The following is a 12075-nucleotide window of genomic DNA, read 5'->3' on the forward strand; positions in this document are numbered from 1 at the left end:
TTATATGATAATTCAATCAGATAACATGTTAACTTGTTTCTCCATGTGGCTACAGAAATAAAAATGTTTGTTTTTAGTTGTGACCCCTGGGTGACCCAAGATTATGCAACCGTCCCTAAATAATTTGTCGCGTATTAGCCCTCTTGTCTCTCAGTGCATATTGATCCAGTGGGCTAGGTACTCCTAAATGCTTGGGAAGTTAGCAACTCAAACCAAAAGTGAGTTAGTGAACCCCCTGTTCATTTTCTCCTGCTCCAAGATCGTCAGTTCCATGACATGCCACCCACAGACTCTGCAGTTTGTTAAGTAACAGTATAGCCAGAGGTCAGTAGGGAAGTGGACAGGGCAGCCATCTTACATGATACAGAATATCCAAATTACAACAAGCAGCAAAGCACACAGTGGAAGTGAGCGAAGTTAGAGCAGCAGAAAGCACCAAGTAAGTGGGCTTTTGAGTGTTCACAAGATCTCCCAGCTGATTAGATTAGGGACTTTGCATTGCACATGTCTTCTGGTACTTTTCTCTCTTGAAGTAGGTCAGTAGCTTGAGCAGTAATGCGTGCCCATTCTAAACTGGCAGAAAACATCAAAACCCACCAACAGTCAGCACGTCTTAAATGCTTGGGGGTCACCAGTCAGACTCTCCCTCAAGCATAGATCCATTTTACACACGTTCATAGTGTCTGTCTGCTTTCTAACTTATATTTCTCATCCCGTTTTAGTTCATTTTACCCAACTTTTCGTTTTTCTTTCTTTCCTTTCCTGTCTCTCTTTCTCCCCCTTCCCATCCCGCTTCCTTCCATAGACGTGAACGATTTAGAGAATAATAACCATAATCGCAGAATAGCAGCTGTCAATCAACGAGCTGACAATTTCTCCACAGTGTCCGGAATGGTGCCCGGAGTGAGTCCCTCACCGTCCCTGTCCGCTCTGTCCAGCCGTGCGGGGTCAGTGTCCAGCCTGCACGACCGGCTAATGATCGCCCCTGGCAGCGAGGAAGCCATTGAGCGAATAAAGGTGAGCACTCTCAGGCTGTGACACTGGGAGGGAAACAAAGAGTTCATGGGAAATGCCATTATTTGTGACAAAAGTATAAAATTATTAACTTGAATAGTTGTAGAAGTGAAAAAACTGAAATAGATTTGGTGCAGCGTTCCAATTCAGTCAGTAGGTCAAATGCAAAGATAGCACAGCTTGGAAACGATAGCCTATATATTTTATTAGGACTGAGAGCGGAAGAAAAAAAATGATGAACTCACCTTGAATGCTCCTTTCTCAGGGCCTGATAAATGCCTCAACAATTGTTAATCCATACTCACCTTAATACCTAAGACCAACGTACAAATCAGCCCACTGAGCCTGCTCTACCATTCCATCAGATCAAGGCTGACCTGATAATCCTCCAGTCCATTTTCCTGCCTTTTCCCCATAACATTCCATAAGACCATAAGACCACAAGACATAGGAGTGGAAGTAAGGCCATTCAGCCTATCAAGTCCACTCCGCCATTTAAATCATGGCTGATGGGCATTTCAACTCCACTTCCCTGCACTCTCCCTGTAGCCCTTGATTCCTTCTGAGATCAAGAATTTGTCGATCTCTGCCCTGAAGGCATCTAACATCCCGGCCTCCACTGCACTCCGTGGCAATGAATTCCACAAGCCCACCACTCTCTGGCTGAAGAAATGTCGTCTCATTTCCGTTTTAAATTTACCCCCTTTAATTTTAAGACTGTGCCCACAGGTTCTAGTCTCCCCGCCTAACGGGAACAACTTCCCAGCATCCACCCCTTCTAAGCCATACATTATCTTGTAAGTTTCTATTAGATCTCCCCTCAACCTTCTAAACTCTAATGAGTACAATCCCAGGATCCTTGGCCATTCATCATATGTTAAACCTACCATTCCAGGGATCATCCGTGTGAATCTCCGCTGGACACGCTCCAGGGCTAGTATGTCCTTCCTGAGGTGTGGGGCCCAAAATTGGACACAGTATCCCAAACGGAGCCTAACTAGAGCTTTATATTCGATTCCTTGGCTGATTAAAAATCAATCTATCTCCGCTTTGAATGTACTTAACTACCCAGCCTCAACAGCCCTCTTTAGTGGAGAGGTCCACTACCCTCTTGGGGAAGAAATTCCTCGTCATTTCTGTCTCACATGGATGACCTTTCTTCTGAGATTATTCCCTCAGGTACCAGACTCTTCCATAAGGGAGAAGAACAGCTCTGCATTTACTGTGTTGAGCTTCCAAAGAATCTTGTACTTTTTGACTCTCAGTCTTCTAAACTCCAGTGAGTACAGACCCAACATCTCCTCACATGACAGTCTCTTCCCTACTACCTGGTATCAGTCTAATGAACCTTCCCTGAACTGCATCCAATGCCAGTATATCTTCCCTTAGATATGAAGCCCAAAATTATTCAAGCACTCCAGATGTGGTCTAAAAAGTGCTTTGTGTAGTTTCAGCAAAGACTCGCTATTTTTATGCTCAATTCTCTTTGAAATAAAGGCCCGCATTCCGGTTCCCACCCTCCTTACCCACTGAACTTGAATGCTAGGCCAGAGATAATGGGAACTGTAGATGCTGGAGAATCCGAGATAACCAAGTGTGGAGCCGGATGAACACAGCAGGCCAAGCAGCATCTTAGGACCACAAAAGTTGACGTTTCAGCCCTAGACTCTAGGCCTGCTGTGTTCATCCAGCTCCACACTTTGTTATCTTGTATGCTAGGCCTTTGTGATTTAGGCACGAGGACTTCCAAATTTCTGTGTGACATCAATACTGTGATATTCTATGTGACACATTCTAGAATGTTTTGCATGGGTTAGTTAAAAGCTGAGTTTAAGCCTGACCAGGACAATGTCTTGGCTGGTGTAATGCCATCCTGCACATGGGCAAATGTCTCCACGATAATGCCTTGGCTGCTATGTTCTGGCACATATGTGCCCAAATGATGCTGTTACTTCAGCTATCAATGGCAATGGTAACCCTTCATTGATGAAGTAGATAGAATTGCTCAACTGGAAACCACATGTTGACTTCATTTGAACTGTCCACTTGCTCGCTGTAATGTGGATGATTTGTAATTGCCAGCCCTGTGTGAATTAAATACATCAGTGAGTTTCATAACAGCAAAGCTAAATATTAGTTGGATTAGCCATTCCACCTTACCAGAGTTGTTACGTGAAAGATGTTGCCAGAGGACCTATCATTCAGGGAATACACTTCAGCTCTTTCAGCTTAAAAAGTGAGCATTGATGATATCTCAGCATTATGTCAACAGGAAACAGAGAAGATAATTGCTGAGCTGAACGAAACATGGGAAGAAAAACTGCGTAGAACAGAAGCCATAAGGATGGAAAGGTGAAGTACGACTAACTTCTCCCCAGAGTCTATCACATTTACATGTCCTTCAAAAATTTCAATCAAATCTCACCTGAACTTCCTTGCTCAACCCTTAACTCTACATTGTTGAGAAGTATTAACCCAAACACTCCTGGTTGGATTCTCACATTATTCATTGATCATATTGTCTCATATTTGTCTCAAACAGACCCATATTCTCTACTGGGCCTTAAATTCAACATAGTTCTTTAAGAGGCAAGGGAGTCTACCAAAATGCTCTTTACTAAAATGTTCAACATTTGCTGTGAGTGCCAGATCCTGAAAGGAATAATTTCAATAGCTGCTGCTTTTGTCTAACCCTTCAACCTTGGTGAGAACAACAAACAGTGGGGGGTTCTTTTGTTGAATGTATGCTTTCGTTCAAGCTATGACACCACAGATCACACCTGGAGAAATTAACCATGGGTATGAGACAGACCTCTACCCAAATTAAGGCCTCTACAGTGTTGGAATCAACTATGATCCGATTGAATGGTGGAACAGGTTTGTGGAAGTGAACAACTCATTACTCTTCCTATGTTTCTCAGTTACTATAGGTGGTCTTGAATGCTGAATGACACCCTCCTGAGTCATGTTTTCATACTACATACAAACATAAGAAAGAGGAGCTTGAGTGGTCGATCTCGGTCTTTTCTGCTGCCATTCAACTTTACACCACCTTTAAACGTTATCCCACATCCCTAATTCCTTTAATTCACAAAATTCTATCAATAGATCAAATTTATTTCCTTTTCCAAACTGATGGCAAATTCTCAATAATTTTGAATTCATGTTACAGAGAGGCTCTCCTTGCAGAAATGGGGGTGGCCATGCGTGAAGATGGTGGTACATTGGGTGTCTTCTCCCCTAAGAAGGTAAGTTCTGTTGGAAAGAAACACGTGTGGATCAGACCAGCAGTAACTGGCCACTAAGCATATCAATCCTCAGCAACTTGGATGAAGAGATGTTCACTATTATATGCAAATAGAAATAAACCATATCTATGTTTAGCCTTGCTACATCCCTCAGAAATAGTCCAAAGTCACACATACCGGTGCATTCTTTTCGAAGAGTATTTGTCGTTGCTATTTATTGAACCATGACAGCGAGGTCCGAAGAAAGGAGACGAATGACCAGTTAATCTGTTTTTCATTAAGAAATGAATTTTGGCCAGAACACGTGGAGATTTCTCTGCGCCTCATTAAGTACTTATGTAGGTTCTTTAACATTTGTTAAAGTGCGCGCACGCACGCACACACACTTCACTCACTCCACGCTGAGCAAACCCACTTCAGGAGACTGAAGGTTGGCGCATGTGGGCAACAATTTCAAAGTTACCTGGCCATTTCCGTCATCTGCCATTTTCCCCAATGTGACTTACTTTCAGGGATATCGAGTTTGCAATTTAAATCCGTGCGCTGAAATGCAAGTTTCCCTTTCCGTGTATTTTCCCAGAGGCAGGTGGGTTCCAGAAAACTGTAGGAACTGGTCATTTAAGTCAGTTTGTGAAATACGGGCCAAATCTGCTGTAAAGTCAGGAAGCTTTTAACAGCTAGGTTCTCTTGCCAATGCCCATCATCATGCTTGCTCCAGGCCCTTCGTTCTCCAAGCTCCCTCATTTCTGCTCCATAATCCCAGGTACAATGTGGAAGCAACATCAGTAGTTGCAGATTGAACACATGACCAGAGACCTTTGCATTTATGTCAGATGGCTAAGTTCTGAGATGAACTAATGTATTCACTCCTGCAAACAATGTTTATGGAGGTGCAAAGGGGTGTGCTGTCTTTGATGAAATGAGGTTGTGTTAAGTTTTTATTTCTTTTGAGTGGTTTTTAATGCTTGTTTATTTAATTGGGCAAGATTGGGAGATGTTTAGAATACTAAAGATGTTTTCATTAATACTTTGAATAGCTGTGTTTGATTACCACTTTTATGAGGTAGTAAGACTTTTTTTGCAGTCTTTAGGCACGAGGACTTCCAAATCTCTGTGTGGCATCAAAACTGTGAGATTCTATGTGACACATTCTAGGTCTAAGTCTGTTGGCTTATTTTTTTCAGTTTCAAGAGCATTTTAAAAATGTATAGGTGTTATTATATAGTTAATTGATTCTGTACATGCTAGATACTAGAAGTGTAGGAATGCAGGATACATGGGTACAAGGAAGTGACATGGGGATTATGGAGGGATTTTGAAGGAACATAGGGTGTAGGAAGCATTGTGGCATGGAAGAATAAGAAAAAGCATGGAGGGTCATGAGGAAATGAGAGATTCAAGCAGGTATGAGGATGTGAGGAGCCTTGGAGTGGGCATGTCATTATGAGGTGAGGTTGAGAACAGTGAGGGTTTAGTGAAGAGTAGGGCTGAAGCGCTTTAGCTGACATCTGAGCAAAGCAGGGCAAGCCATCCAAACAGGCCATCTTACTTCCCACACCCCCATTGCAACCTTGGGCCTGCTCTTGGGCACAGCATCTCCTGAGACCAAAATCTCATGGGAGTTCCTCGGTCTTCAGAAGTTAGGTACACCACATCCAGAAATGGCCTGACAAGGGATTCCCATTTTTATGGGGAAATTACAACCAATATTTTAGTTTGCCTTCTCATTTTAAGGACATTGCCTAAAACTGAGCTCCCTGCATCTCTCTAATAAAGTAATAGATTATATGCTGAAGAACCAGTATGGGACTTAACCCCATGACCTTCTACTGAAGAGATGAGTGCTACCAACTAGACGCACAATGCTCAAAATAATTCCTTCGCAAATTTGTAAGATCTCCATGTATCCCCCATACAGTCTCACAATTTTTCCCCATAGTGCAACTCAATAAAATAATGTTAAAATTGATGCTGAGTATTGGAAGGAGAGTGGTTAGAAACATTTAAACTTCCTAATGGTTGTACTTGTTAGTGCGTGTGAATATTTATGGGAAAACCGTTGGAAGAGCATTTGAATAGGGGGCATGTTTTCTTTCTATGTTCTATGCTGGCTATTTTTGGAACCCAGGGGAAACAGAGACCCTCCTGCCTGGAGCAATGAATATATTGGCTTCTTGTACAGGCATGGTGCTTTCACCACCCATGGTGCTGAGTAAAAAGTTGTTAGTTACAAGATGTAAAAATCCACACTATAAACCTCAAAGACCTTCATCAGGAGAGTATAAGGTGTGCTTCTCTAGAGCTGAATATAGCTTAACACTAGGATGTTGCCTGGTACGGAGGGAAGGACTTACGAGGAAAGGCTGAGGGACTTGAGGCTGTTTTCATTAGAGAGAAGAAGGTTGAGAGGTGACTTAATTGAAACATATAAAATAATCAGAGGGTTAGATAGGGTGGATAGGGAGAGACTTTTTCCTAGGATGGTGACGGCGAGCACGAGGGGGCATAGCTTTAAATTGAGGGGTGAAAGATATAGGACAGATGTCAGAGGTAGTTTCTTTACTCAGAGAGTAGTAAGGGAATGGAACACTTTGCCTGCAACGGTAGTAGATTCGCCAACTTTAGGTACATTTAAGTCGTCATTGGATAAGCATATGGACGTACATGGAATAGTATAGGTTAGATGGGCTTGAGATCGGTATGACAGGTCGGCACAACATCGAGGGCCGAAGAGCCTGTACTGTGCTGTAATGTTCTCTGTTCTGTGTGTGTGTGTGCGTGTGTGCGTGTGTGCGTGTGTGTGTGTGTGTAGGTGTGTGTAGGTGTGTGTGTGTGTGTGTGTGTGTGTGTAGGTGTGGAAAAAAATGTCTCTCTTAGCTACCGTTACCAAGATACCTACATCTGCCATCCAGTGATTGCTGCTCTATAATTTGATAACCAATGTCATTTGTTATTCTGCTTTTTTTTTTTGCTGTCTCCCTTCCTGGTTTTGAGCTTTCCTCTTCCCCCATATGCCTCTGCTTTAACTCCTCTTCCCTTCCCTTGCTGCATATCCGCTAATATTTCACTCCTGTTAGATTGTCAACAGAAGAGCTGCTCAGATGTTGCTGGAATCTCTGGGGGCATTTTCTCCCAAAGAGGTTTGTTCCGGATGACCTAGTGTGTGTGAATAGTGCTGTGGTCCCTCTCTTGTGGTTTGCGATCTTGCTTGTTTCTAGTTAACTTACTGATGTTAGTGTCTTCCAATAATGTTTCTTCATGTATCATGCCCAGCGATGAAAATGATATAAAGTTCAGGTAGTGTACTGGGGAGGATTTTTAGACCTCTCATCCTCATTTCCAACAGCTCACCCTCAAATTTCTCTTCCTTTTCTGATCTCTTTCCCTGTGATTCTTTAAACAACTAAAACAACATGCCTCAAAGGGTGATTGAGAAATAAATGGGAATGGAATAGGCTCCCAACTTGCCTTACTTAATTTAAGGAAAAGATTGAAATTTGATGAAGCGGTGAAATACCTTGTCTATAATCTCACATCTGCAGTGAAATCAACACATTCCTTCATGCGTTCTCACACATGTGTCATAAATGGTCACCAAAATGGCATCAATTCTATCACTAGGGACTGTAATAACATTCTCAGTAAGAATAAATCTGTTATTCTGTAAGAACACTGATATAAGTATAAGTATTACACAGTCTGCTGTCGTCACCTCTCTGTGCTTGTGCCTTCAGAGGCACAACGTGTGTATCATCTAAGATGCAAGATCATCTTCTGTCTGGCTATATGAAGATACGTCACCTCATTTCCTGGCTGCCTCATGTGTGTTTGTGTTTGGAACCCCAATGATTAATTAGCTTCTCACTGATTAATCATTTGCCTTGCTTTGAATGTGGCTACCTGGTGTAAATTGCACCCTCAGAATCACGGCAAGTGCAGTCAGCAGGTGAATGTATACTTGCCCTCAAAATACTTCCAAACTAATTTGGTGCTTGCCAAAAACTAGTCAAAGCTCCTCCCATCTCAAGGTCAGGAGCCCTCCACAATTAGACCCTCATTTTCTTTCTACAAATGGTCCTGCTTATGAATCTGTATCTTTAAGTGGAACTCAACATTGGGCTTCCTCCATAAAAAGGGCTGCTGTGACCATAATTTTGGTGGTTATACTATGTAGATATGAGCTGTTTATAGATAAACAATGTACAATGTCTTTACTCTGAAGTTGAGTACAATGCACTGACTTATCTATGCTGACTGTAATCCCAAACTAAACACTTCCTACCTACCTGCATGGATGGATTGATAATATTCACATGTCTACACACAGCATATTGTTGTGGAATACAATCTTTTCAGCAATACAAGATCAGTATCTCATGGAACGCTACAGTTGATTAATTCTTCTCATTGAATAAACTGTAAAGACTACATCTGGTGAAAAGAAGCAATGGATGGGAGTCAAATAGGTAGAGAGTTGAAGGTTAATACATGAATACTGGGAAGGACCTAGTAAAAATATAATCACAGGTAGATTTCTAAATTCTAAGTGGAAACCAATCTTAGGGTAATGGAACTAATTGACTAGCTAGAGAGTGAGCACTGTAATTGCCACAACTTATCAAGCAAAAATCTAATAGGATCTATTGCTGGCCGAAGAATTGATGTTTAGAAGTTGGGCAGCATGGAACTTCAAAGTGACTTGGCTGTGCTTGTTAATCAGTCATGAGAAGTTTGCATGCTGATACAGCAAGCAACTAAAAAGGCCAATAGCATTTTGACTTTATTACAAAAAGATTTGAGTACACACACTGAATCCTTATAGCCTCAGTAAGAACACACCTGACCTACTTTGTGTAGATTTGGCCTACTTAACTACTTAAAGATATATTCAACATAAAAGTAGTGCAGCGAAAGTTTATCAAATTAGTTCTTGAAATGGTAGATTGTCCTGGGTGAAGACATTAAATAGATGGAACTCTTCGGAGTTCAGTAAAATGAGAGGTGACGTTAGCCAATGAAATTTTGTCACAGGTAGACAGTGCAGTTAAGAAGGCATTTAGCACGCTGGTTTCATTGCTTGGGCCTTTGAGTGCAGGAGTTAGGACATCATGCTGAGGTTGTACAGGATATTGGTGAGACCTCTTCTGGAGTACTGTATGCTATAGGAAGGATATTACTAAACTGGAGAAGGTCCAGAAAAGATTTATCAGGATATAGCTGGGAATGGAAAGCTTGAGATTTAAAAATGGACTGGAAAGACTGGGACTTTTTACACTGGAGTGTAGGAGATTGAGGGGTGACCTTATTGAGGTTTATAACACCATGAGGGGCATTGATAAGGTGAATGACAAAGGTCTTTTCTCTCCAGTGGGGCAGTTCAAAACTATGGGGCACATTTTTAAGATGAGAGAAGATTTAAAAAGTACATGAGGGTCACCTTTTTTACTAAGAGAATGATTCAGATGTAGATTGCACTGCCAGAGAAAGTGGTGGATGCGGGTACGATTACAATGTTTGAAAGACATTTGGATAAGTTCATGAATAGGAAAGATTTGGAAGGATATGCACCAAACACAGGCAAATGGGATTAGTTTAATTTGGGTACACGGTTGGCATGGACTGATTGGATTGGAGGGCTTCTTTCTGTGCTGTATGATTCTATAAAAGTACAGAAGTCAGGGATCAACAGGATAGATGCAAGAAGATTATTTCCCCTGCCTGGGGTGATCACAAATCAGGAGCCTCAGTCCCAGCATAAGAAGCAGGCTACTTGGGGTTGAAATACGGAACAATTTCTTGACTCAGGGTGAATCCTTGGAAATCTGTTTCTCAGAGGACAGTGGAGATGCAATAATTGAGTATGTTCAAGACTGAGATCAATTAGATCTCTACATATTGGAACATCAAGGAATACAGGCATATGAGTTGAAGAAGAGGATCAGCTGTGATCTTGTTAAATGGAGAAATAGATCAAGGGCCTGATTAGCCTACTCCTGTACATGTTTCTTCTTAAGTTGATATAGACAATGAGCGGGTTTGTATGCTTCAGTTATCAATATAATGAGGTTCTGCTACAGTCCCTCAGGAAGGTCTCACTTGAAGTGGTTGACATTTATTTTCCAAGTTGCTGAGAAAACCTTACTCTGCAAGAATGCGCTTGCAGCGAAACGTTGGTGAGGAAATGAAGTTTGTGATGGGGAGCCAAGCCAAAAGCTTTACTCTTTGCAGAATGCTGTTGAAGGGAAGCTCTGTCCATCCATTGTTGCATGTCAGTCAAGCAGTTTGACAAATCAAAGACAGTGCAGTGCTCCTATGACAATTGCTTTCTGTAACAATGTATGAATTTTCCTTACAGACTCCCCACCTTGTGAATTTGAATGAGGATCCACTGATGTCCGAGTGCCTCTTATACTACATCAAGGACGGAACTACCAGGTACAGACCCATATCAGTTTGGTCTAAACTTTTACAGCTGAGGCTTGCTCATGGTATTGATGGGTACCTGATCAAAATCTAACAGCAGTGACTGTTTTGCTGCCCTCTAACAAATGTTTGTCAGTCAGTGCTGTTTTAAAAATAAAAGTAGAATTTCTAGATATCCAAAGAAGACACAGCAGAAACAAAATTTGATGAAAATAGATGTAGTCCTGTCTGTAGTCTTTGTTAGGCATAACTGATGCGAATAGTTACAAGATCTGAATCAATGAATACAGCTAGCAGGAAAAATGTAACAGTTTTAATGAGGAGCAGATATAACTTGTTCAGACAGAGGCATTGTGAGGCTGCTGAATGTGTGACCAGAGTTACTGATGCACAGAAATGATGTTTACATTCAGAATTGATTAGGGAAATAAAGATATATTGAACCAGATATTGGGCACATGGAATTGGCACTGCTGCTCATTCAGAGGATAAACTAATATGGGCTGATTGAGTTACAACCAGACCCTTGGAGATGTTCCCCAATTGTTTACAGCTCAAGACAAGATACCCCAATCATTAAGCTCCAAGATGAGGAGGGATGGACTGCCCTGCTCCTATATTCATCCTCTCCCATGGTAGGATGCAACAGGTTTCATTTTAAAAAGGAAATCATTCTCCCAGACCCAAATGAACTTATGCTTTAAAAGAAGCCAATTTGACCAGAGGTTTTATTGAAATAAAGAGTGAGTTTATTAATTATAAGAATTAATAAACCAGTATATATACACAGAGTAAAAATGAAAGGTATATCTGAAAAGATAAAAGTTTAAAACAGTGATACAGAGCAGGCTTTGAATTGCTTGCAAATAGCAAATAGTTGAACATTGAGGCTATCGCAGTTGAAGTTTCCAATAGCACTGACTTTGCTAGATGAACACTTGCTTTCATGATTCTTAGTTTTCCAGGTTGCTTGAGATTCTGTAGTTTTTTGATTCCTTTTAACCGTGATTGAATTCCAGCATTTAGGGCAAGAGAGAGTCCTCTTGTTGCCCTCTTTCCTTTTGTCTGGCTTGCAGCACCAGCTGTGAGATAATCTTTACCTGCAACGCAGGAGTAACTTGCAGATATTTTCCTCAACTGTGCCCACCACAGCACACTAATGTTCTAACTCAGGCCACCTATCTACTCCAGTAACGTTGACAATTTACCCCCTACTCGGTGCACTGTTCAAAGGAAGCACCCAAAATGAGTCCACAGTTTGGGGCATGATCCACAGGCAATCATCAACCCCTCATTATCTTTGTAGCCACAAGAGATCACAATCGGTTTGAAGTTTCAAGTTACACTGTATCGGCCTCTCTCCAAGCAGCCATATTTTGCCATAACCGCT

At 41.6% G+C, this 12075-nt stretch overlaps 1 protein-coding gene across 27 annotated transcripts in view; it reads left to right on the forward strand.

The window, feature by feature from the left end:
* The window catches only part of kif1aa (kinesin family member 1Aa), a 259928-nt gene that overhangs the window by 131368 nt on the left and 116485 nt on the right, over nt 1-12075 (forward strand). For 18 of the 27 annotated variants that reach the window (XM_059650980.1, XM_048541717.2, XM_059650983.1 and 15 more), the window contains 4 exons: nt 806-1017; nt 3287-3366; nt 4187-4262; nt 10618-10697. In XM_059650980.1, coding sequence (XP_059506963.1) covers nt 806-1017; nt 3287-3366; nt 4187-4262; nt 10618-10697 — 448 coding nt within the window. The remainder of the gene's footprint in view (nt 1-805; nt 1018-3286; nt 3367-4186; nt 4263-10617; nt 10698-12075) is intronic. The other 9 variants (XM_059650986.1, XM_059650987.1, XM_059650988.1 and 6 more) reach the window with 1 other exon arrangement.

This window comes from Stegostoma tigrinum, chromosome 14, assembly GCF_030684315.1.
Source record: "Stegostoma tigrinum isolate sSteTig4 chromosome 14, sSteTig4.hap1, whole genome shotgun sequence".
NCBI lineage: Eukaryota > Metazoa > Chordata > Chondrichthyes > Orectolobiformes > Stegostomatidae > Stegostoma > Stegostoma tigrinum.